General features: G+C 38.5%; 1 protein-coding gene across 2 annotated transcripts in view; it reads right to left on the bottom strand.

The window, feature by feature from the left end:
* The window catches only part of DNM2 (dynamin 2), a 228574-nt gene that overhangs the window by 55601 nt on the left and 149084 nt on the right, over window positions 1–23889 (bottom strand). For both annotated transcript variants that reach the window (XM_015827536.1, XM_015827542.1), the window contains exon 13: window positions 13897–13948. In XM_015827536.1, coding sequence (XP_015683022.1) covers window positions 13897–13948 — 52 coding nt within the window. The remainder of the gene's footprint in view (window positions 1–13896; window positions 13949–23889) is intronic.

Raw genomic sequence — 23889 nt, 5'->3', positions numbered from 1 at the left:
CGACCTACGTACAGTTGCGGACCTGCGCCTTTTTCGCCGAGCCCTGAAGGCCCATCTATTCCGTGCGGCCGGCCTGGCGTAGTTTGATTATGTTTTAGTGGGGGTTTTTGTATGGGTGTGTTTTTAGAACAGGCCCGTTATTTAATTTGATTTTAGAACTGCCTATATTTATCATGGTTTTTATTATCGCCTGTTCACCCCCCTGAGTCCCGCAAGGGAGATAGGGCGGTATATAAATTCAATAAATAAATAAATAAATAAATAAATAAATAAATAAATAAATGTTTCTTTTTTTAAAAAAATGCTGCTAAGCAGTTCTAAAGAATGAACGAGCCAATCAACATACAATAATGTTTATTCCAGAGTTTTTTAAAAAATAAAGCTCCTAATGTATAATAAGAATTACCCACTCCCCACCTCAAGGAATAATCATACATATTTAGTTATGTATATTTAAACAGAATACAATTTCTTACAACCAACTGGGCAAGAGAATCTAACTGAACTGCAAAATGGTCAAAAGCTAACTTTTTGCAGTGGCTAGCAGGCAGCTATAACAGACAATAATCTTGAAAACATACAATTTTAGTCAGCTTCATTAAAGTCTACAACTTCTCAAAATCCCCAAAAGCTTAGTTTTCATGCCTCTCATCATTCTACCTTCTGATTACTGTTAAAAAATGAGTCCTAATCAACTCTCCCTCCCCACAAACAAACAAAATCCCAATACTCTTTCAACTAAATTATGCAAGACAAAGCTGGGCCCAACTTCAGATATCCAAATTTATGCTGACCATTCTTATTGTTGCCAGTAATTTTAGAATAGGAAAAGAAAAAAGAAAGTCAAAGTTTAATACAACTTAGCTTAAATACAGATATTTTTTCTACCGAATTAGCACAACCACACAGATTAGTAATGAGTTGGAAAGGAGCAATCTGTACTGAGGAATTTGTTCACATGTTTGAGTACAATCATGCCAAACCTAATGGCTATAGATGAATGTGTTAGGTTACAACAATTACAAATGTTATAGGCAAGAATTCTGAGTAACTATGGAAAGGGATCAAGAGTTAGGCCCGGACTGTATTGAATCTTTATCTTCCCAGAGCTGCTCAGATTACTGCCAACAAAAACTTCCAAGTAATTTACACAACTGTACAAATGCTCATATGCAAGGATGGTGCACTGGAGGGCATGGGCTGTTGCAAACTCAGCTTTAATTCAATTTGCTCAACAAAGCAATGAAAAAGTGCTGGGAATTCAAGACACTGAACAGAAAGCATATCTGTTTAAATGTTGTTGCTTTTTAAATTTAAAAAAGAATCGGAAACAGGAATCATTTACATTTTAAAATCTAATTGCAGTTTAAAAGAATGTAGCCAGAAAAACAGACTGAAGATAACAAAGGAGAGAAATGCTTGTGTGGAAGAAGAAACAGATGCAGATCTTTGGGCAGCAAATTAGTGAGAACAGCCAAAGATGACAAATTTCAAGAAAACTATTTCTGCTATCAATCTGGGGGAGGAAAAAGGGACATTTGCCTTTATTTATTAATCACAAAAGCTAGCCATATTTACAGATCCAGAAAACAGAAGGGATACAAATATCAGAAAAAATGGGTAGAAAGATCAAGAAAAGCCTCCTGACCCTTTCTCGTCATCAATACTACAACCAGACTTGCAAGAAGCTAGAGAAAGAGGTATGGAAGGATTTTTCATAGGTTCATACTTCTTCTGATATTCAAGAAGCCAGCCCATTATGTAATATCAAACAGCCCAGCCAGTCAGATTTCCACCTTCCTCTTACTGCAGCATAATCCTCATTCTTACATCCAGCAAAAGAGTAGGAATTGCATTGGAATTGGAGTTGTTTTCCAAAGTTCTGATAAACTTTTTTGAAAAATTAAAATTGGACATATGTTTAAATACCATGAAAGGAGAAATGTGCACATAAGAATAGAAATTATTTATCCCCAGAAAAAAACTACTTTCAGGTATGAGTAATTTTGACTGGACTTCCTGCTTAATTGGCAGCCCAAAGCAATTTCATACACATTCAATAGGCAATCCTCTATTGATGTGGATTCAGACACACCTCCAATTTCTTGCAGCACACTCCTAAGACTTCATACTGTATTTAAAAATTACTGTTTTAAGATTTGCACAATTACCTGTAGAATATCATGAAAATGGAAGTGTCAGAACTCTAAGATTCTTCAAGTATAATACAATGGTTAGACTACCTGACAGCCTGCCTAAACTTCCAGAGAAAACTGGCCAAAGGCAATCTTCTTATATACTTTATACTAGATTAGATTCTTTTCCACCAAATCTAAATGTAAAACTGGAAAGAGGGGAGTAAAATAGCACTTTGAAGAACAGATCTCCCATACCATAAATCTGAGCAGAATGAATGCATAAGCATTCAAAATGGATTAATTAGCCAAATGTATACTCCAAGATTGTATTACCTCATGACGTATCAATATCTCTGCAAGAGCAACTATTGCAAAATAAAACTAGATAGGTGAAGTGCTCTGTCCCTAGTATTAAAAGGATATTCCCTCAAAGTTTCTGGCATTTCCATTTTCTTATGAAGCCACCAAATAAGCCCACGTGATTTTTAGCTCTGAATCCACCATCTATAGTTTCTTCAGTGTCTTTTTAATTGAAAACACAATAACAGATTGCCTAATCAAAGCCAAGTCTACTCAGCCAAATTTCTTTGAAGTAGTGCACTTAAAGGAAAAGCACAGAGAAACATTGGTCTCACCAGACAAGGGAAAATAATATAGAGGAATAATAGTGTGTACATACCTTTCTCTCAGAGATGAGAGGAAGCAATACCACCCAAAATATTATGCAGAAAATGTTACACATCAGAATTGAAGCTTTTAGGTAAAAAAAAAAAAAAAAGCTACCATGCCAAATACAGTGATGTTTTAAAGTCGGTGAATCATTTTGAATTGTCAATATTTTTGCATAAATATGATCTAAAATGCATTATTTGCACCAGTCCAAAAACTAATTAAAGAGGACCCAATTAAACAAATGAATCAAAACAGTATGCTTGTTAATTTATTTGTTGAGGAAAATGATCCAAACTTACATATATATTTTTTGCAAATAAATGTATGTGACCCTTTAGGATTAACAGAATAACAGAGTTGGAAGGGATCTTGGAGGTCTTCCAGTCCAACCCCCTGCTCAAGCAGGAAATCCTATACCATTTCAGACAATGGTTGTCCAATCTCTTCTTAAAAACCTTCAGTGTTGGAGCACCCATAACTTCTGGAAGCAAATCTTTCCACTGATTAATTATTCTGTCAGGAAATTTCACCTTAATTCTAATTTGGTTCTCTCCTTAATTAGTTTCCCTCCATTGCTTCTTATCCTTCCTTTGGAGAATAAGTTGACTCGTTCTTTATGGCAGCCCCTTAGATATTAGAACACTGCTATCATGTCGCTGGACTAGACATAGCTAATTCCTGCAACCGTTCATTCCCTCTATTAATGCAGCCTAGGACTATTTTGGGTTTTTTTGGCAGCTGCTGGCTCATATTCAAGTGATCGTCCACTAGGATTCCAAGTTCCCTCTCACAGTTACTACTGTTGAGCCTGTTGCCACCTACTCTATATTGGTTTTTCTAGCCTAATGTAAAATCTTACTTTTCTCTACATCGAATTTCTTTTGTTAGGTAAGGCCCAGTGTTCAAGTCTGTCAAGATCCTTCTGTATCTTGAGCCTATCTTCTGAAGTATTGGCTATTCCTGCCAGTTTGGTGTTGTCTGCAAATCTGATTAGTTCCCCTTCTATCTCCTCATCTAAGTTATTGATGAAGATATTGAAGAGTACTAGGACTAAGACAGAGCCTTAGGGTACCTTATTGCATACTTCCCTCCATGTAGATGCAGTTCCATTAAGAATTATATGTTGGGTGCAGTTGGTCAGCCAGTTTGTCAGGATCCCTCAAATAGATTTGCCTACTGTCTATTGCTATGCCTATGTATTCATTTTCGGGCCCTGCCATTCTGTTGGGAGGGGGGCTTGTTGGTTGGGGGATGTATTTGCTTTGCTCTGCTTTATTCTCCCTCTGTGTGAAAGGAATGTGGTATGAAAACATCTGTCTTGGCTTCCGGTGGTGACAGGCTGCACCGAATGGCGGCTTTTGTTAGCCGCCCATCTGGGAGTGCGTCAAAACCTGAAGAGACAGCGTTCAACAGCTGTCTCTCGGCTCGGAACCCCGTCCCTCGGGAGAAGGGGGGGTGAGTTTGTCCGGATAGGGCTAGAGCTCCCTTTCACCCTGGTTTTTCTTTGATCGGGGTTGAGAGATGAGAGCTCGCCCGAAGTCTGGATGTTTCTCCGCGCCCCATGATGCCTTCACTCCTATCTATTTGGAGCGAAGCCAGATGCAGCTTCCACTTCTGCTGCTAAAAGACACTTGGATTTAAATTATAAGCAGACGGAACTATACAGGAGGCTTGGAGTTGCTTTGGACTATTTGGGATTTTGATTTTGAAAATATATTAGCATCTTCTTTATTCAAAGTGAGAGGAAGATGGCCGCGGAACTGCCGTTTCCTTGGAACAGATAAGAACTTTCGTTTTTTATTTTTACTTTTTTCTGGCTACTGACTGTATAGAGATACATTGTTGCTCCTTCGGCTTTTGGAAAGTTTTAGTTGTAACGAATTTGCAATACTTATTTGCTGGTGACATTTAAGACTCTTATGGATTATTGAAGCTTGGAGAATAGTTTTAAAATGGCTGCGGAACTGAGAAAGAAAGAAAGAGAGAATTTATTGAAAATGCCTTTATCTTCAATTATAAATGACTTACAGGAGGATTTGATGCAAGCAGCAAAGCAATTTAGAGTGGAAATTGAAGACTTTTCAGATAAGAAATTGGAAGGATTATATGAAAATATGGCATCTGTTCTTCAGAGTCTTATAGTTCCACTTTTCATAGAGCAACGGGCGGATAAATCATGCGAAAATGTTGAAAAAGATGTTATGGAAACAGCCCAAAATGATATGTTATATTGTAGAGATTTGGAAAATGATAAGCATGAAAAGCTGGGAAAGGAAGCTGTAACAGATCTGGCTATTGTTCTGGTGTACCTCCCTGATGAAATAGTGGGAAAAAAAGCTTATAGAATTAATTTATGGGTCGTGCATCAGAGAAAACCAGCTGGAGAAGTTACTGTTTGTGCTTTCAGAAGATCTTGCTACAATGGAATTATACAGGCTTACTACCTGCAGAAATTTCGGACACGTTATAGATTGTCAATGTAAAAGGCAGAAGATTTATCGATTTTGATCAGCAATGTGAAAAAGAGGAAGCAAGGAAAGAAAAGAAGAGTAATAAAAAGGCTTTAAAGCCGGGGAGAGATGTAAAAGGGAAGAGCCGGGATAGATCAACAAGCAATGTCTTTGAAGTTTATATCTCTAAAATTTTGGATTTGTAATACTAATGGTTCAAATTTGTTATAAAAAAGAAGAATGTTTTAGAAGTCTTATATTTTAAAACTTTGGGTTTGCAGAGTGAAGAGATCCAGGAGGATAAATTTACATAAAACTTTGGACTTGCAGAGTGAAGAGATTGTTTTAGATTGAAAGTATGAACTAAAGAAAATTTTATCTAAAAGACAAGTATTTGAGATTAAAGAAGAGATTAGATGATTAATGATATATAATTGTACTATTTTAAAGGATTTATACTGTTTTAAAGGAAGTTAAAGATTGTATTTAATGGGTTTAAGATATGATTAATAGTAATAAGATTAGTTGCTAATTTTCATTTTTTATTTCTGTAGAAATGGCTGTTTAATTTTTAGATATTTGGATTTGGGGAAGATGCATAATTATATTTTGATTATTTGAGCTAAAGTTTTTTTTTTCTTTTATGTGTGCCTAATCCTGTAATTAGTTCTGGGAAGTCGGGGGGGGGGATGGGGGGTGGGGGAGGGAAGATGGGTAGATATACTAATGTATGTTTATAATTGTATTTGTATGGGGGGTTCAAAATTAATAAAACTTTTTTGAGAAAAAAAGAAAAAAGAAAACATCTGTCTTATCTCCAGATGACGGAGTCTGAGACAGAACTTGGGACCGTTGGGAAACGAAACCAAGCGAGACCTTGAGATCGACGCTAAATCACTAGGTTCTAAAAACAACCTAGTACCTATGGATTGGCTGAATTTCAAACAGACGATTCGACACTGGAGGGAGGAGACCTGAATAGGCTTTTTGATGTAACCTTTCATGTGCGAATCCTTCAGACTTTGCTTTGCCTTCCTGCTATCACTAACTCTCAATAAAACTTCCTTTTGAAACAATGTCTATTTCAGGAGTTCTTAGATCTAGTTGAGGCAGGTCCTTACATAAAGCAAGGTCTGCAGTAGTACCCAACCCAGAGAGACGTCTGCCCTACCGTGGGGGGCCGCGCACGATATGTCTTCGCATGGCAGCGAAATGGGAGAAGCTGGAACTGAGGATTGGAGTGAGTCAGCTGCCCAGATCTGCCCCGAGGAAGGCACCTCCAGGTGATTGGAAGAAGCAGCTGCCCTAGAAAACTCCACGAAGCCAAGATGGTTGTTCGGTGTTGGAAAGAAAGACTGTGAAGGAAGAACCCAAAGGGTAACTTTCACCTGGGGAGGTGGAAAGAAGGCTCGGAAGAAAAAGATGGAGCTGCTTTCCGATGACAAAGAAATGGACAAACAGTCATACCCAATAGAGGGAATCCTGAAGCGAGTCGTGCAATACATGGTGGAAGCTTTTGAGGACCTAAAGGCTAAATCCCTGGGGTGCCCAGAAAAAGAGGAAGAACTGACTGAGGAAGTCGAGGGCGGAGGAGAACCTGTGACTACCAAGACAGTAGGGGGGATGGGCTCAACGGAGAGGATGTCCGATACTCCAGCAATGCAGCGGTGAGCAGTTCCACAGAGAGCCAGGACCCCCACAAGCACCCAGAGAAAGAACTTCCCCAGAAGAGCCAAAACTGATTCTTCTGGGGATGAAGTTTAACAGCGATCCCCAACAGCTGGGGTGCTTCCTGGCTCATGTTCTCACGTACATGCAAGTGTTTCCAGGACGGGCTAAATGACGACCTGTACACGGACTACCTGCGTGCTTATATGGCTGGTGCATCTTAGCCAAAGAAGTGGAGATTGACCAGACCAGTACCTTTCCAGAAAACCCGGGAAGCAAATCCAACCCGAGAGAAGAGGAGAAGCAAGTAAACCCTCCATGAGCCAGCCACGGTCAACCGCTTGCTTCAGATATGGCAAGGAAGGCCATCATGCTGCAGTAAAGCTCCAGCCAAGAAGCCAGACTGGTTGAGATCTAATTGAGGCAGGTCCTTACAAATCCATCTGGTCGTGATGCTGTCTAACTCTTATTTTTCTATCTTATCAAGTAGTAGGTTGTGGCCAACTTTATCAAATGCTTTACTGATGTCCAAGTAAGTTATATCCACAGCATTTCGCTGTTCCACTAATTTTGTCTCTTTGTCAAGGAATGAAATAAGATTTATCTGGCATGATCTGTTTTTGACAAATATATGTTGGCTTATGCTTATGACTCTGCCTCTAGGTGTTTGCAGATTTGTTGTTTATCTTTTCCAGAATCTTTCCAGGTATTGATGTTAGACTGATAAGTCTGTAGTTTCCTGGATCCATTTTTTTCCTTTTTTGTAGATGGGAACTACAACAGCCCTTTTCCAGTCCTCTGGTAGCTCCCTGGTGCTCCAGGATTTTTGAAAAGTATGGTTCAGTGGTTCTAAGATCTCATCAGTCAATCCCTTCAGAACTTTGGGATGTAATCCATCTGGTCCTAATTATTTGAACTCGTCTAGAGTGGATAGGTTGTTCTCTTACCATTTTTTTTTTGCTTATTTTGACTTGAATTCCTAATTTGCATTTTATAGCATTTTTTGATAGGTTGGTCTGTTTTTTTTCCTTTTGTGTAAAGACAGATGCAAAAAATGAGTTAAGTAGTTCTGCTTTCAACCTGCTGCTTGTCACCTTCTTGCCTTTTTCTCCTGTTAATGGACCAATCACTTCCTTGACTTTTTTCTTGTTTTTACATGTTGAAAGAAGATTTTTTTGTTGTTATTTTTGACTTTTGTAGCAAGCCTTAGTTCATTTTGGGACTTAGCTTTCATGACTTCATCTTTGCAGATTCGGGCTATTTGCTGATATTCTGCCTTAGTTATGTGCCCCTCTTTCCACTTTTTATACGTCCTTTCTGTCTTTCAATTTATCAAAGAGTTTTTGTGCAGCCATACTGATTTCTTTTGACATCTCTTATTTTTCTTCCTCATTGGAATTGTGCTAGACTGGGCTTTTATAATTGCACTTTTCAAAGTTTCCCAAGCTTCTTGGGTTGTTTTCCCCTTGAGAATTCTCATGCAAGGAATCCTTCTCAAGTTCTAAGTTTATTGAAATCAGTTCAACATTTCATCTCTGTTAGTGAGAATTAAGTCCAGTATGGCGGACCCTCTGGTTCCCTTCTCTATCTTTTGGGAGACAAGGTTCATCTATTTCTTCTGTTTGGTTGGGTGGTCTGTAGTATACCGTATAGCAATGTCATCCCCCCCCTCTTTTATACTGACTCAAATGCATTCAAGATGATTTATCAGGTCACTGGAAGGGGAAATTAGAGTCAGATGTTTCAATCAATGGAATAATAATCAGGTGTGAGTGTGGGAGGTCCTGCCTTATTTAAAGAACAAAATTCTGGGTATTATCTGATTTTCACCATATACTGTAGGTATGTGAGAATACATCATGTAACAGAAAAGATTTCTGTGGATCTCTATAAAAGTTGTTTATGCTCACCAGGCTGGAAAATGTTCTAAAACTACTGCCAAAGAGTTTTGACTCCGCCAGTCTACTGTATGCAATTTAACATCCATTGTTACCCTCCCCAGGAGTGGCTGACCAATCAAGATCACCAAGAGCAAAGCATTTATATTTTTGAAGGCCTTAAAGAAGCCCAGGTTACTTTTAAATAACTAAAGGCCTCTTTTGTACCAGAGAATGTCAGTGTTCAAGAGACCTCTTTTGGGAGAACACTGAACAACCATGGTGTCAAGCTGCAAAGCCTGCTGTCTTTAGGACCGCTGCATGTTCTTAGCTTGCCAACAGTGCAGGAAGGAGAGAGGGGAAAGTTTGAATCCACAGGTGCTCCTTACCAATGTGGGAGCTGGAGAGTTGTTTGTCTAACTAAAGTTTCTTTTCATAACAATTGCCAGAAGATATATTGGACAATGTGACCTGAACTGTCAGAGAGGGGAGGGGAAATTTTATTCTTTTAATTATCTTTTTTCTGCCATAGCTTTAGCTTTACTTCAAACTTGCCAGATTGTTTTTTGCCTAATAAAGTTAGCATTGGAGTTCATCATGTCTCTAGTGTTTTGCTTGGTTGGGCTTATTCAGCTGGAATATGACATGTGGCAGGGTTGCAAGGAAAAAACCACTACTCTCGAAAAGAATGCTGCCTATCTACAGTTTGCAAAAGACTACATGGATAAACCAGGAGGTTATTGGAAGAATGTTCTGTGACTAAATGAGACCAATAGATAATTTTTGGGCTTGAATGAAAAGTATTGTTTGTCAAAATGTGTTCCAAAATAAGAACCTTATCCCATCTGTGAAACATGGTGGTTTCAGTATCATGGTTTGGGCCTCTGGTCTGCTTTTGTGCTGCTTCAGCATTGATGGAACTACACATTCTGAATTTTACCTGCAAATTCTGCAAGAAAATGTCAGGGTAACTGTGAATTGAAACTTGAAGTGGATCATGCAGCAAGTGAACAGCCCAAATGCATACAAGTTGTATGACTAAGGCAGAAAAAAGCTAATGTTTTGGAATGGCCAAGTCAAAGTCCTGACCTATTTCCTATAGAAATTTTGTGGAAGGATCTGAAGTGGTCAGTTCATGCAAGGAAGCCTACCACATCCTTGAACTGAAGCTTTCTTGTAAGGAGGAATGGGCTAAAATTGCTCTGAGCTAACATGTGGGGCTGATTAACAATTATTGAAAATCTTTAGTTGCACATTGCTGCCCAAGAGGGGCACAACAGTTATTGAAAACAAAGATTTACATACATTTGCCACATGTAAATATATAGAATCCTAGAATTATAGAATCATGGGGCTGGAAGAGACCTCAGTCTTCTAGTCCAATCCCCTGCTCAAGGCAAGAGTCTTATACCATCCCAGTGAAATGGGGGCACAGTCTATTTTTGGAAATCTCCACTGATGGAGCACCCACAGCTTCAGGAGGCAAGCTATTCTATGGATTGATTGCTCTCATTGTCAGAAAAATTTTCCTTCTAGGTTGTATCTCTCTTGGACAAGTTTTCACCCATTACTTCTTGTCCTGCCCTCTGGTGCCCCCTAGAGAATAAGACAACCCCTTCTTCTTTGTGACAGCCCATCAAGTATTGGAAGACAGTTATCATGTTCCCTCTAATCCAGACATGTCAAACTCGCGTCATCACGTGACATCGCACGACGTAGCGGAACTTTTTTCCCATTGCCCGCAATGGGGTGGCCGCGGTTTCCTCATGACGCGTCCGGCCTGTGGGCCGGCAGTTTGATACCCCTGCTCTAATCCTTCTCTTTGAAAGGCTAGACATATCTAGCTCTCTCAACCGTTTGTCATATTATTTAGTTTTCTTTATTATCTTTGCTGCTCTTCTCTGTACACTTTCCAGGATTTTAATATCTTTTTTGTATTGAGGTGATCAAAATTAGACATAGTATTTAAAGCGTGATTTTACCAAAAGTGATACTAACAATTCATCTGACCATGATAATACCCCCTGTTGACACACCCTAGGACTGCACTGGCTTTTTTTGGCAGCTGCAGCACACTGCTGGTTCATATTTACGTGGTTGTCCCTCTCATAACTACCATTGTTGACCCACCTATTCTATACCTGTGCATTTGCTTTTTCTTGCCTAAATGTAAAATCTTAGTTTTCTCACCACTGAATTGCATTTTGTTGGTTAGGGCTCAGTGTTCAAGCCTGTCAAGATCCTTCAGGATCTTGAGCCTATCTTCTAAAGTGCTGGTTGTTCTCCCAGCTTGGTGTCATCTGCAAATTTGATGAGTTACCATTCTATCCACTCATCTAGATCATTTATAAAGAGTACTGGGCCTAAGACAATGTGGGATAGACAGTACTACCACTAGATGGATTCACAGTTTGCTGACCAACTGCACTCAGTAGATAGTCCCCAATGGAACAACATTTACATGGAAGGAAGCATGCATTGGGGTACCTCAAGGTCCAGTTTTGCTAAATTTATTTGCCACCTATCTCACCATGGGGCTACTCTACATAGCTTACAACAATAAAAAATGAAAAGAATGTAAACAAAACAGAAATAAAATAATAAACAATAAAATAAACAATGAAAAAGAATACCATGTGACTACATCAATATGATAACCAAAAAGATGGATGAGTGGAGGCTAGAGAGCAAGCTGGGGGGAGTTAGAGTCTGCCATCAATCCAGTAGCCACTTCCAGTGTGGAATTCCCTCATGCTTGTTGTGGTCTAGTTTGTCAAATGTCTACTGAAATCCAAGTATACATTATTTCCTGACAGTGAGAATAGTAAACCAGTGGAATGGCTCGCCTTCAGAAGTTGTGGATACTCCATCACTGGACGCTTTTAAAGAGACGGGATAGCCACTTATCTGAAATGATATAGAGTTTCCTGCTTGAGCAGCGAGTTGGACTAGAAGACCTCCAAGGTCTTTTCCATCTTTGTTATTCTATTCTCTTACTCTGTTTTTGACTCATTTATTTAATAAGGTTCTCTTTATTTAGTTTTAGAACCTTTTGAAGAACAGATCATGTTTTAGGTCATATTTATACAGAAATATTGAGAATTCAAAAGAGTTCAGAAACTTCATCATATCTCATGAAATATCTAAGCTAACCAATTAAATTTTCACAGCTAAATTTACATCTAAAGGGGGACTCCATTTCTGGACAGCATTTGCCACATGCTTGTGAGCCCATCATCATTGTAAGCAAACCATATGCATTCATTAAATATGAAATGACATTATTTCAGAAACAATACTTCTGATCAGGACACCCACCTGGACCATTTGACGCTGTTTCTTCAAATGGTAAGTGAGCAGAGGATGACAGGCAAGCAAGTGTAGAGAATGTTCAAGTGCCTTGTGACTAGAAGATTGAGGGAATCAGATCTCCTTTTACAAAAAGGCCTTATGCAATGCATTTCCCAAAGATCAGCTAAATGATCTTATCAATTCAGTTCATCAGTTTAAGCCTTAGGATGCAATATCACTGTACTTGTTATTTTCTTCATCCATTTGCACTGCTCCTTAAGCCATTCCCTGTGTTTGCCTGAAGTTAAGACTTCAAACGGCAACTTAATAATGTATTATATTCTAAGTACAACAAAGATTCTGAGATATTTTCAAAAAGGTAAATTTAAGCTGCAACTAGGAATGTCATAAGAGAAATTCCATCTAACAGAATTAGTAACATTGCAAGTACCAATCAAGTTTCACCAGCACACTTAGCTTCCACCCTGAACTAATTTTTCAACTTCATGTTCCCATCTTAAATTAAAAATTAGGGACACTTAGGAACTGAGACTTAAAACCTTATTTGGTAAAGCATTGGTGAGGTGGACAGCATATGTGTTGACATTCCATCACACCAACAGCACTCACCAGAAGAAGATAAAGATCAAAAACATGCAGAAAGAGGGATTTTTCCATAAGCACACTTTCCTACAGGGTAGGGTAGGGTAGGGTAGGGTAGAGGAGAGGAGAAGGGAGAACAACAGTTGGAAGGGACCTATACAATTTCAAAGAAAACTAGTATGCCCTTGAGCATCATAGAGAGAAAGTCTATGAAGAGCAACATTCATTGCCAAATTGATAACCACACAAATTTAGTACTAGGAGCTAGGCTTAAAGCTATACTGTAGTTCCCATGTCTGGATCTCCTGGAACACTTTTTGGAGAGACTTGCTTTTCTGTACAATTAAGTGCACAATGTTTGTAGCAGCAAGATGGCCTATTTTGGGATTTTTGTTATGAAAGAAAATCTCCATCACCAAGTTTTAAGTATCAGTCGCTAGCATATTATACAGGTACTTACCAGTATCTCACCCTTTAGAGGTTGGCAAAATTAGTTGTGCAGTCAAAATAAGGAAAAGCAGAACGAGGGGACAAAACAGTGAAAAAATCAAATAAATTGAGTAGGAGGGGAAAGGAGGAGCAGAAGCATAAAAATGGTAGGAAAATAAAGGAAAAGTAGAAAAAAAACAGTAAAAGAAAAAAAAGTTACATGCTATTAATTATAATTGTACAGTGTTAATGTTTCATTACACTCTTTCCAAACAAGAATCAATATATATTGGTCCTCTATATTGTATATCAACTAACCATTATGCAACAAGTTAAATTGCCAATTTTGTGCCTAATTCCTGGCTATCAAAAATGCAAGTATCTCAAGACTGACAAATTCTCAAAGGAATATTATGGTTGCATTATTTATTTTCTCTATTTTTTTTCTTTATAACTAGCATTGTTTTCTGATTGTTTTCTCAAAGAACCTGGAAATGCACTTTGCAGAAACAGCTTCAGTTTAAATCAGCACATACAGCAAAAAAACTTGCTGGAGATTTTGTACATTTTGTAATTGGAACTGCTTCCATGTCATTTTCAGATGATATAAGGAAAGAATATTATCTCCTACATTATGCAGTACTATATTCACAGGCCTATTCAATTTTCTGCAACTACATATATTAATGTGCTCAATAGACTGCACTGTGTGTGTAGTTACAATCTGCTGAAAGGAAACATGAGTTAGTACCTAACATGAATCAGTACCTGGTTTGGGATTGCTCTTTTCTTATTTGCTTGGGTGCTCCTTTGTTGTGCACTGAAAGGAACAAAGAGAAAGAAATGTTTTGTTTTTTTACTAAACATGTGTATTGCATGTCATTCCCCACCCGCCAAAGATAGCTTATATGTTAGCAATGCTCTAAGACAACAAGACAGTTATTCCTGTTCAAGTCAAGGGAAGATAACAAACATGCAAGAAAGAAAGTGCCAGTACTTGAAGAAAAATGTCACCAATAATAAGCCATACAACAGAGTCTGTCAGTACTAGAATACTATTAAGTCAGAGGAGCTATGAAACATTCCATCTCAAATCTAAATTAGGGAAAGGGGAAAGGGGAAAAAAACTAAGTTGAAGCCTGTAACTGCTTGCTTGCTGCAAAAGCAGGTAAAAATGGCTTTAGGAATGGAGAGATGCTTAGTCTAGTTCCAAGCTGAATCGTATTGGAGCCTTTACTTTGCAGTGGATAAACATAAAATCCATGTTTGGATGACAACGAGGTAAGTACAGCAAGCCTAGTACACTGGATTGGTGATTTTAGGTTTCTTTAAACTGGGTTTTTTTTTGGTTTTACATTAACTATTGTATTCTGTATTACAAAAGTATTGCCTTAAGCATACCAATGTGAAAAAGCAATAACTTAAGCAGAGGCACATTTAAAAATGTTTTTAGTTGGTAATCCAGCTGTTTCTTTAAGTATAATCTCAGTCTTAATTCCAATAACATTTGTCAGCAATAACATTATTAAACATTATTATCTTCTTTCTTGTGATCAGAGCTAGACTTTTGCAATACAGCTGTATTGCAAAAGTCTAGCTCTGATCACAAGAAAGAAGATAATGCTACTTCACGCTGTAGTCACCTCCTAAATGGATTACTGTAATGTGCTCTACATAGAGCTGATCTTGAAGAGTTTACAGAAGCTTCAGTTGGTGCAAAATGCAGCGGCAGAAGGCAGTTATGTGTGCTCCAAATTGCACACATTATACCTCTGCTGTGCAAGTTGCATTAGTTTCCAGTTTGCTTCCAATCAAATATTGGTTATAATCTTTAAAACCCTGTATGGCATGGGACTGGGATATTTGAGGTCTGCCAGGAAAGGCATGTTGTTCAGCAGGACCTAGGAAGAAAGGCTTTTCTGCAGTCAGTCCCACTCTGTGGAACATCACTCACCTTGAAGTGAGGTTGGCCCCAGCTCTATTGGTTTTCTGGAAGGCCTTTAAAACAAGACTTTGTCAACTAGCTTGGGGATCATGGTAAAGTGCAACCTGTTAATGGCTATATGACAGTTAATAGATTAATTCTCTATATGTTTTACTGCCATTTTTACTAGTTTTTATTTTAAATGGATTGTTTTAATGGTTTTTACTTGATTATTACTATGTACACTGCCAAGAGTCACTATGTGGGAAGTTATACAAATTTGAGGGATGGCTGGATGGACAGACAGACAATGTGAACCTCTTTCACAATGGCGGAACTGCTATGGAAAAGGTGCACCAGCTTGATCTCACCAGATGATATGGTGATGCAGTGGTTAGAATACAGTATTGCAGGCTAATCTACATTCCCACTGCAAGGTGTATGGGAAGTTGGGAAAATGCGGAGGGAGGGGCAGCTGAATGGTAACAGAGCATGGTGTGTCCTCAAGCAGGTGAGAAGTGAAGGCTGTCTCCTATGGCTCTTCTTCAAAGAATGGCCAAGATTTTTGGCAGAGCAGGGCAATGACTTCAAGGTCAGTGGAAGTGGTGTGTTGATGTTGCTTGCTCTGGCAACCCCCAGGTGCAAGGGAGCAGGACAGATAAGGGGCATGCACAAAGGCTGAACGTTCAGGCAAGGCAAGAGGAATAGGGAGGTGCAGCTGCAGAAAGTAGTGTTATGTGCTTGGGGAACAGCAAGGTGTACATAGTGAGGGGGCATGGTGTTTGCTAAGGGTAGAGCATTTTGTGAGGGAGGTTGGGTGTGGGTGGGAAGTTGGTTATGGAGTGTTGTTTTTGCAAATGTGTGTTGTATCTGGATGACGGAGAGGGTGTGAGTGCCAGTGTAGCCAGCAGCAGTGGCAGCCACTCTGTCCCATAGCCACCAACTCAGCAGCATCCCGCTCACCCAAACCTGGCAGTGCAGCGGTGGACGAGAAGTGGGCCTGGCGAGGTGGGGTGGAGCCCAGTGCCCTCCCTTTTGAGGGTGGCAGGGAGCTGTGCCACCTCTGGGAAGGTGCGCCTGGCAGAGAGGAGTGGCCTACTTGCCCCAGCAGTGGGCATGGTCAGATGGGGTGAAGCTCAGTGCCCTCTTTGGGGGGGTGGCAGGGCACTGCACCACCTCCGGGAAGGCATGCCAAGGCATGTCCACCGCCTCCCAGCATACAGCCTTTTAAAAAAGCCCAGCACCCAAGGCTGCTGCGCACACCTAGTGTCCTCTCTGTGTGCCATGTCCAATGGGGAAGGCAGAGGTCTACCCCTCAGCGCGTGGATTGGCCGCCAGGATGTGTGGCTAATTGTCCCACATGGCAAATTGGCAGGGACAAATTGTCCCAAAATGAATTGTCAGGCTGAGGCAGCGGGGGAAGAGTGGAGGGGGGAGGATTGGTGGGGGAGGGATGACCCCGTTGGGTCAGCTGGCATATGGAGGCCGGGGTGAAGTGGGAGGGGCCAGGCAGCTGTGGTCAATTGTCCCATTCTGACTTTAATCTATATATATCTGTAGAAGTTTTCAAACTCTGAGATACCACAAAACTGACTAATTGCATTGACAGAACTGGGAACCAAGCCCAGAACCAGCTTTGGCACTGCTCTCACTTAGCCTGCATGTCTTCTCTGACTTTTAAAAACAAACTGTGATCACTCTCATCCCTTTTGGGGGAGTCCTGACTCACAGTGTGAGAATCCTTGCTCTAACTTAAACTCTCCAAAAGAACATTGTATATTAAAGTTTCAAATACCAAATAAATTAATAAAAGAAGTTTTCAAATAACATGCTGAATTATTTTGTCCACATAGTTGCAGATAAATTCAAGGCCCATGCATTCATAATTGGCTGCTCTGAAATAAATGGAGATCTTCAATTCTCAGCCTATTGAATGGTTGTAAATGAATGCATAATTTCCAAAGAAGATGAACTGTCATAAATAATTGTGTTCCATTTAATAAACCATGCCTAAAAAAACCACAGATCAGTGTGATATACAACTGAAGCCACTAATTTTTGATATTCCACAGAAGTTTAAATTAAGAAGACAATTTACAATACTAATTCTAAATAGTGATCTCCAATTTTCAGAGGTAGAAACAGCAACTATAGGGCACCATTTTCTTGGGTGGATGTCATTTCAAATTACTAAGTGCCCTATTAACAAGTGGTATAATACAGATAAGTCCTCGACTTACAACCAGAATTGAGCCGAAAATTTATGTTGTTAAGTGAGACACTTGTTGAGTTTTGCACCATTTTATTATCTTTCTTGTGACAATTGTTCAGTGAATCACTGCAATTGTATAGTTAGTAACACGGTTGTTAAGTGAATCTGACTTTGCTGGTCAGAAGGTTGCAAAAGGTAATCACATGACCTGGGGCATTGCAATTGTCATGAGTCAGTTGTCAAGCGTCTGAATTTTGATCATGTGAATATGGGGATACTGTAATCGTCATAAGTGTGAAAAATAATCATAAGTCACTTTTTTCAGTGCTGTTGTAACTTCAAACTGTCTCTAAATGAACTGTTTTAAGTTGAGGACTACATGTACATCAGACAGCAGAAGCATTTCCCTCTTTTATGCTGCACAGAGTTTTAACTCCAGCCTTCAACTAGTGATCATGGATGTGTGTCACAAAATTGCCTTGTATAAACAAGCTCAATTTGCATTTAAATTTGAACCTGATTTTTTGTTCATAATACCAGAAGTCTCAATAAATGAGAGATAAAGGATAAATAAAATATTGAGAGAGTGAGAGAGCCAAGCAGCCAGTAAGAAACAAAATTCGGGAAGTTTTGTGTCACTCTCAGCTTTGGCAGAAGAAAAGTTCTCTCATCTGCACTGAAATATAAAAATGCAAGCAACAGAAAGAATTGCTCCAACTCATCAGAAGAAATCCGTGATTATTTTTATCTTTTCTAATCTGCAGCACAAACAAGTCCTTCAAAGAAATGATCTTTGCATTGTTAGACATGATATGCATGACAGTAGTGTTTGCTTTTGGAGTGAAGATTTATAAGAAATCATTTCTACAATTCCAATCTTCATTCCAGTGCAAGTCTAAATGCAAGATACTTTCAGCAAGTGTTCCAAAAAATTAGACAATTTGGATTCTTGCCACAATAGAGAAAAACTCTCACAGGCAGATACGCACCCAGCCATCATGTGCTGTTCAGTGTAACAGCTGGGAAATTTTGGACAGTTTCAAAGGAATCCAGAAGCAAAAGTAAGACAATTAAAAAACAAACAAAAAAACAAAACAAAACCCAAGACAGATTAAAGAAAAGAAAGAACTCAGTATTAAGTGGGAAAGAAGAGATATATGAATGCACACATGCTGTAAAGCAGGGGTTCCCAACTGGGGATGTGAAAACTTGGGTTTTCAAAATGATAGTGTATATGCATAATTCATTGCCGTTATTTCGAACTTTTGTAAGATGTGCGAGAATATATCAAAAGTATTCTAGGGGTATGGGATATAGAAAAGTTTGGAAGCTGCTGCTGTAAAGAAACTCACTCTCAGGTCATTTGATAAATTGATGGGAAATATTTTATTTGCAGTATGCGTAAGCCATATTTTAAAGGTCCTTAAGATCATATCACAGTATAAAAAAACAAATCAAAAGGATTCAGGTATTTCTTTTATAGTAAACATTGATTTAAAAAGTAGCAAGCTTTTCCTTTTATTAAAAAACTTTCAGACTCCTGTGCCAAAAGATTGCTTGGTATTTTAATACAGAGGAAAAAAATATTACATTAACATATTTTACAAGTTTGCAAAAAAGGGAAAGTAGATTTTGTTAAAGAACCTAAATCTGCTATAGGTACATTAATAAGGCATTTGACATAGTAAACCACAGCTTCTTGTTGAGAGAGAAAAATGTGGGACAAGCAGCATCACCTCTAGATAGATTTGTAAATGGCTGACAAATTGCACTCAATGTATAGTCCTCAATGGAACTACATCTACATGGAGGGAAGCATGCAAAAGGCTTAGGACTCTCCAACTTCTAAATTCTAAAATTATTTGGATGAGGAGATAGAAAGGGAATTTATCAAAATTTGTAGACAACACCAAGCTGGCTGGAATAGCTAACACTTTAGAAGACAGGTACAGAAGGATGTTGACAGACTTGAATACTGTCCCTATCCAACAAAATGCAATTCAATGGTAAGAAATGTACACTTAGGCAAGAAAAAAGCAATTGCACAGATATAGAATGTCATGGTTCTGACTAACGAAACACTTCAAAGAACTTCCAGGCAAGGTTTACCCTCACAGTAACTGTGAGAGGGATCTAAAAGTCCTCATGGACAATCACTTAAATATGAATCAGCAGTGTGTTGCAGGTGCCAAAAAAAGCCAATGTAGTCCTAGGTTGCATTAACACGGGGATAGTATCATGGTCACAAGAAGTGTCAACACTATACTGCCTTAGTAAGATCACACTTGGAATACTGTGTCCAGGTTTGGTCACCATGATACAAAAAATATGCCAAGACTCTAGAAAGAGTGCAGAGTGACAAAGATTATTAGGGGACTGGAGGCTAAAACATATGAAGAATGGTTGCAGGAATTGGGTATATCTACCCTAATGAAAAGAAGGACCAGGGTGACACGATAGCAGTCTTCCAACTGAGCAACAACCACAAAGAAGACAGGATTGACTTATTCTCTAGGGCACCAGAGGGCAGGACAAGAAATAATGGGTGAAAGCTTGTCAAAAAGAGATACAATCTACAACTAAGGAGAAATTTCCCGACTGTAAGAACAATCAATCAATAGAATAGCTTGCCTCCAGAAGTTGTGGGTGCTCCATCACTGGAGGTTTTTAAGAAGAGACTGAACAGCCATTTTTGTGAAATGGTATAGGAACTCTTGTTTGAGCAGGGGGTTGAACTACAAGATCTCTGAAGTTCCTTCCAATTCTGTTATTCTGTTACATAACAGCACATGAAAGAAAAAGTTACAGCAACACTTCAGCCTTTTGCAGCTAGCACTACAGCAGCCATTTTGATTCAGAGGCTATGGGAGTATATACTATGCAAGCAAGTTACTGAGGAATTATGGCTATAGTGCCTGAGTTACAGGAAAAGGGGAAAACTGACAAGTTATGTAGAAGAGATATTCATAGAAATAAGAAAACAGCCAACGCTACAATATTGGGCAAGCCTTGGGTTAGCTAAATAATAAGAGACTGAACAGAGAAGCAGAAGTATACAAAAAGATGAAAAATAATTTCAATGTCTACTGTAAATATATTGTTTCATTCAAAAAAGTTCATTAGAATATTCTGAGTAAATTATATTCCCATTGAACAAAGCTCAAGCTATTTCAAGAATATCTTACTTCTTCGTTTTGTGGGCTGTAACAGCTAAATCCTATTATCATGGAATGTAAGGAGCTGAATCAAAGGGCAGATGTTTAATTATAAGAAAAGTTTTAAAAATTCTCACAGCAAACAATGGCAGTAACACTAAGATTAAAACTATGTAGACATGGGATAACGTAATTAAACACTACTCTTATCGTTTGATGCAGCTAGTCTGAGCACACATATATAGCCACTAGATGCCACAAAAGTAAAGTATTATACTTTCCTTTTGCAGTCTGTGTGCGCAAAGAAACACAACATTGAGCCCAGTAAAGAAGCAACAAACCTTTCAAAAGAATATTAAAAAGGAAACCATCAAACTTGATAAAGTATTTAAGGAAAGGGAAAAGAGAACCCAATTATAGTGAACCAAAGGTAATTTCCAGTGATGCCATCAAGGAAATACATTGATGAAATCTGAAATACATTCAGAATAACTAATATAAACAAACCCCATAAATTTAGCTACAAAGCTAGTATACTTCTTGAGTAACAATGATTTAGGGAGAGTTGGAGAAATAAGAGATACTTAATCATAGAATAATAGAGTTGGAAAGGACCTTGGAGGTCTTCTAGTCCAATCTGCTGCTTGAGCCTAATCCTAACCATTCCAGACAAATTGTTGTCTAATCTCTTCTTGAAAATTCCAGTGATTATTTGTTGTCAGTGTCAGGAAATTTTTCCTTAGTTGGATCTCTCCTTTAATAATCTTCGCATCTGTTACTTCTTGTCCTGCCCTCAGGTATTTTGGAGAATAGGTCTACCCCCTCTTTTCTGTGACAACCCCTCAAATATTGGAAGACTGCTATCATGTCACTCGTAGTCCTTCACTTCATTACAGTAGACATACCCTGTTCCTGCAATTGTTCATTGTATGCTTTAGCTTCCAGATTCCTAATAATCTTTGTTGGTCTTCCCCAGTGCTTTTTTTCTAAAAAAAAAAAAAAAAGGTGCCAGAACTCACACACATCATACTACCCACCTTGCCTACCAGTTTCCATCCAAAAAAGGTGCCGGAACTCCGTTCTGGGCGTTCTATGAGAAAAAAAGCCCTGGTCTTCCCTGTACTCTTTCTAAAGTCTCAACATATTTTTTGTATCATGGTGACTAGACATGGACTCAGTATTCCAAGTGTGGTTTTTACCAGTGCAGTATAAAAAGGTACTCTAACTTTATTCCCATTTAATCTTTTTGAACAAATTACAGGTAGTCCTCAATGTACAAACACAATAGAGCCCAATATTTCTGTCTCAGTGAGACAGTTATTGTGAGTTTTGCCGCATTTTACTACATTTTTGTCACAGTTGTTAAGTGAATCATTGCAGTTGTTTAGTAACATGGTTATTAAGTGTATCTAGCTTCTCCATTGACTTTGCTTGTCAGAAGATTGCACAAGGTGATCATGTGACTCGGGAACATTGCAATTTTGATCATGTGACCATGGGGATGCTGCAATGGTTGCAAGTGTGAGAAATGGTTATAAATCACTTTTTTCAATGCTGTTGTAACTTCAAAGGATCACTAAATGAATGGTTGTAAGTTGGAGACTACCTGTAATATCAGTGATTCTCCCTTGTATAATTTTTCTAGTCATTTTTTAAAAAGCTACAAGTTTTAATCAGAACCACATTAATAAAATTAGAATCTTTTTCAAATTGTAAGGCACATTTAGTTCTGGTTTAGTGACTGATTCATTTAGCAACTATTTGTAGCTAGGACAGTTATGAAATAGTAACTTTGCAAACAAATCTCACATTTACAACCTTCAGAAGTCTGTAAAACAAAAGTAAAGTAAACACAGTCGCAGTTTCACTTACCGACCACTTAGCTTAAGAATCAAGTTGTTAGTCCCAATTGTAAGGACTAGCTGTATTATTAGATTGTAATCTACCTCGCACTTTCAAGCCAGCAATACTTTAACCATAGAGAGGAAGATGCTTCCCTTTCACATACATTCACAGTGAAACATGGAATTATAAATTCAAGAATAATAAATTACTTGTTTATTTTATTTATTCATTCATTAAATTTATATGCTGCCTATCTCACTATTCAAAGCAAATAACATTACACTGTCACTTAGTTCAAAGAAGAGAAGCAATAGCAGCAAACAGCATGACGACACTGTTCTATTCTCTAGCACCTTACTTTAATATCCATTTCACTGTGATCACCCCTCTGAAGTTGTGGTTTGCTTTGTTTTGCTTCTTGAAAGGATAGCATGGTGATTACATACATGTAAACAATTATTTTTCTCCCATCGCAACATTACTCAAGTGTTTAATTAAGGATGTTCTTAATGCTGTTCATGCACATCCTCACAATCTATTCATTCAAAGCATGGATACACATTCTAAATTATTACATTTCTACATTGCTATTGTTTTCAAAGTTGTATTAAACTTGTATTTTGTCTACTTTTGATAATGAGACACATATTTTTGAAATGTTTGGAAATTGGGGAATGGGGCTGTTCCAGATAGTAGAAGCAGGGAAGAGACTGAGCCCCATGGCCCTTTCTTCTGGGGTTCTTGTGGACACTTTCTCCACATGTATTTAATATCTACGTGAAGCCAATGTGGGAAGTCATTTATAGATACAGCATCAACATGTCCTTGAGGCACTAATTATGGTGTCTGGATACCATTATTAGAATCTGGATAGAAAAGAATAGGTTCAGGTTCAGGTCTCCCAATTCCAAACATATTCCATTTCTGGTTCTGGTTGAGACCTGTTCCCTCACAGTGTTAGTCACAATGATCATAACTTGAAGAGGAAATAGCACAAATGGGCAGGAAGGCTTCTTGTGTTCCTTGGTCACTTCTCACTTAGCTACTGCAATGCACTTTACATGGAACTGCCTTTGAAGACCACTTGGAAGCTGGTCCCGAGTTCAGCATCCTAGGTAATTATGGACATTCCTTGATTCATCCATGTAAAAGTGGGTGAGAGCTGTATTGGTTACTAGTGAGATGCAGTGTAAGATGCTGGTTGTCACTTTTCATGTCCTTAATGGCTGAGGGTCTGGGTATGTTTGTGAATAACTGTTCCCAAAGGTATCTGCCTGCTCAATAAGAAAAAGGAAAATAGAATAGCCTCTTGGATAATTGCTCACAAGGAAATGTATCAATAAGGACCATGGAAATCAGTCTTTTCAATTGCTATTTTGGTTTTATTTATTACTTTAAGCAAGTTTACAAATGCTATAAAAAAAAATTTTATTGAAAATTTTTAAAATTTTTACAATATAACTCCCCACCTCCCTCATACCCCACCCTTCCCCACCCCCCTCCCTTCCCCCCGACTTCCCAGAGCTACACACAGGGTTTACAATACAATAATTATATTCTGTCTTAAATTATATTATCCTTAAATTAACAATTCTATAACATCCTTTAGCTCTCTTCTAAACTGA

Source organism: Protobothrops mucrosquamatus, unplaced genomic scaffold (assembly GCF_001527695.2).
Source record: "Protobothrops mucrosquamatus isolate PMUCROS unplaced genomic scaffold, P.Mucros_1.0 scaffold_215, whole genome shotgun sequence".
Lineage (NCBI taxonomy): Eukaryota > Metazoa > Chordata > Lepidosauria > Squamata > Viperidae > Protobothrops > Protobothrops mucrosquamatus.
The sequence above is the reverse complement of the archived record's forward strand: the minus strand, read 5'-3'. Positions and strand labels throughout refer to the sequence as shown.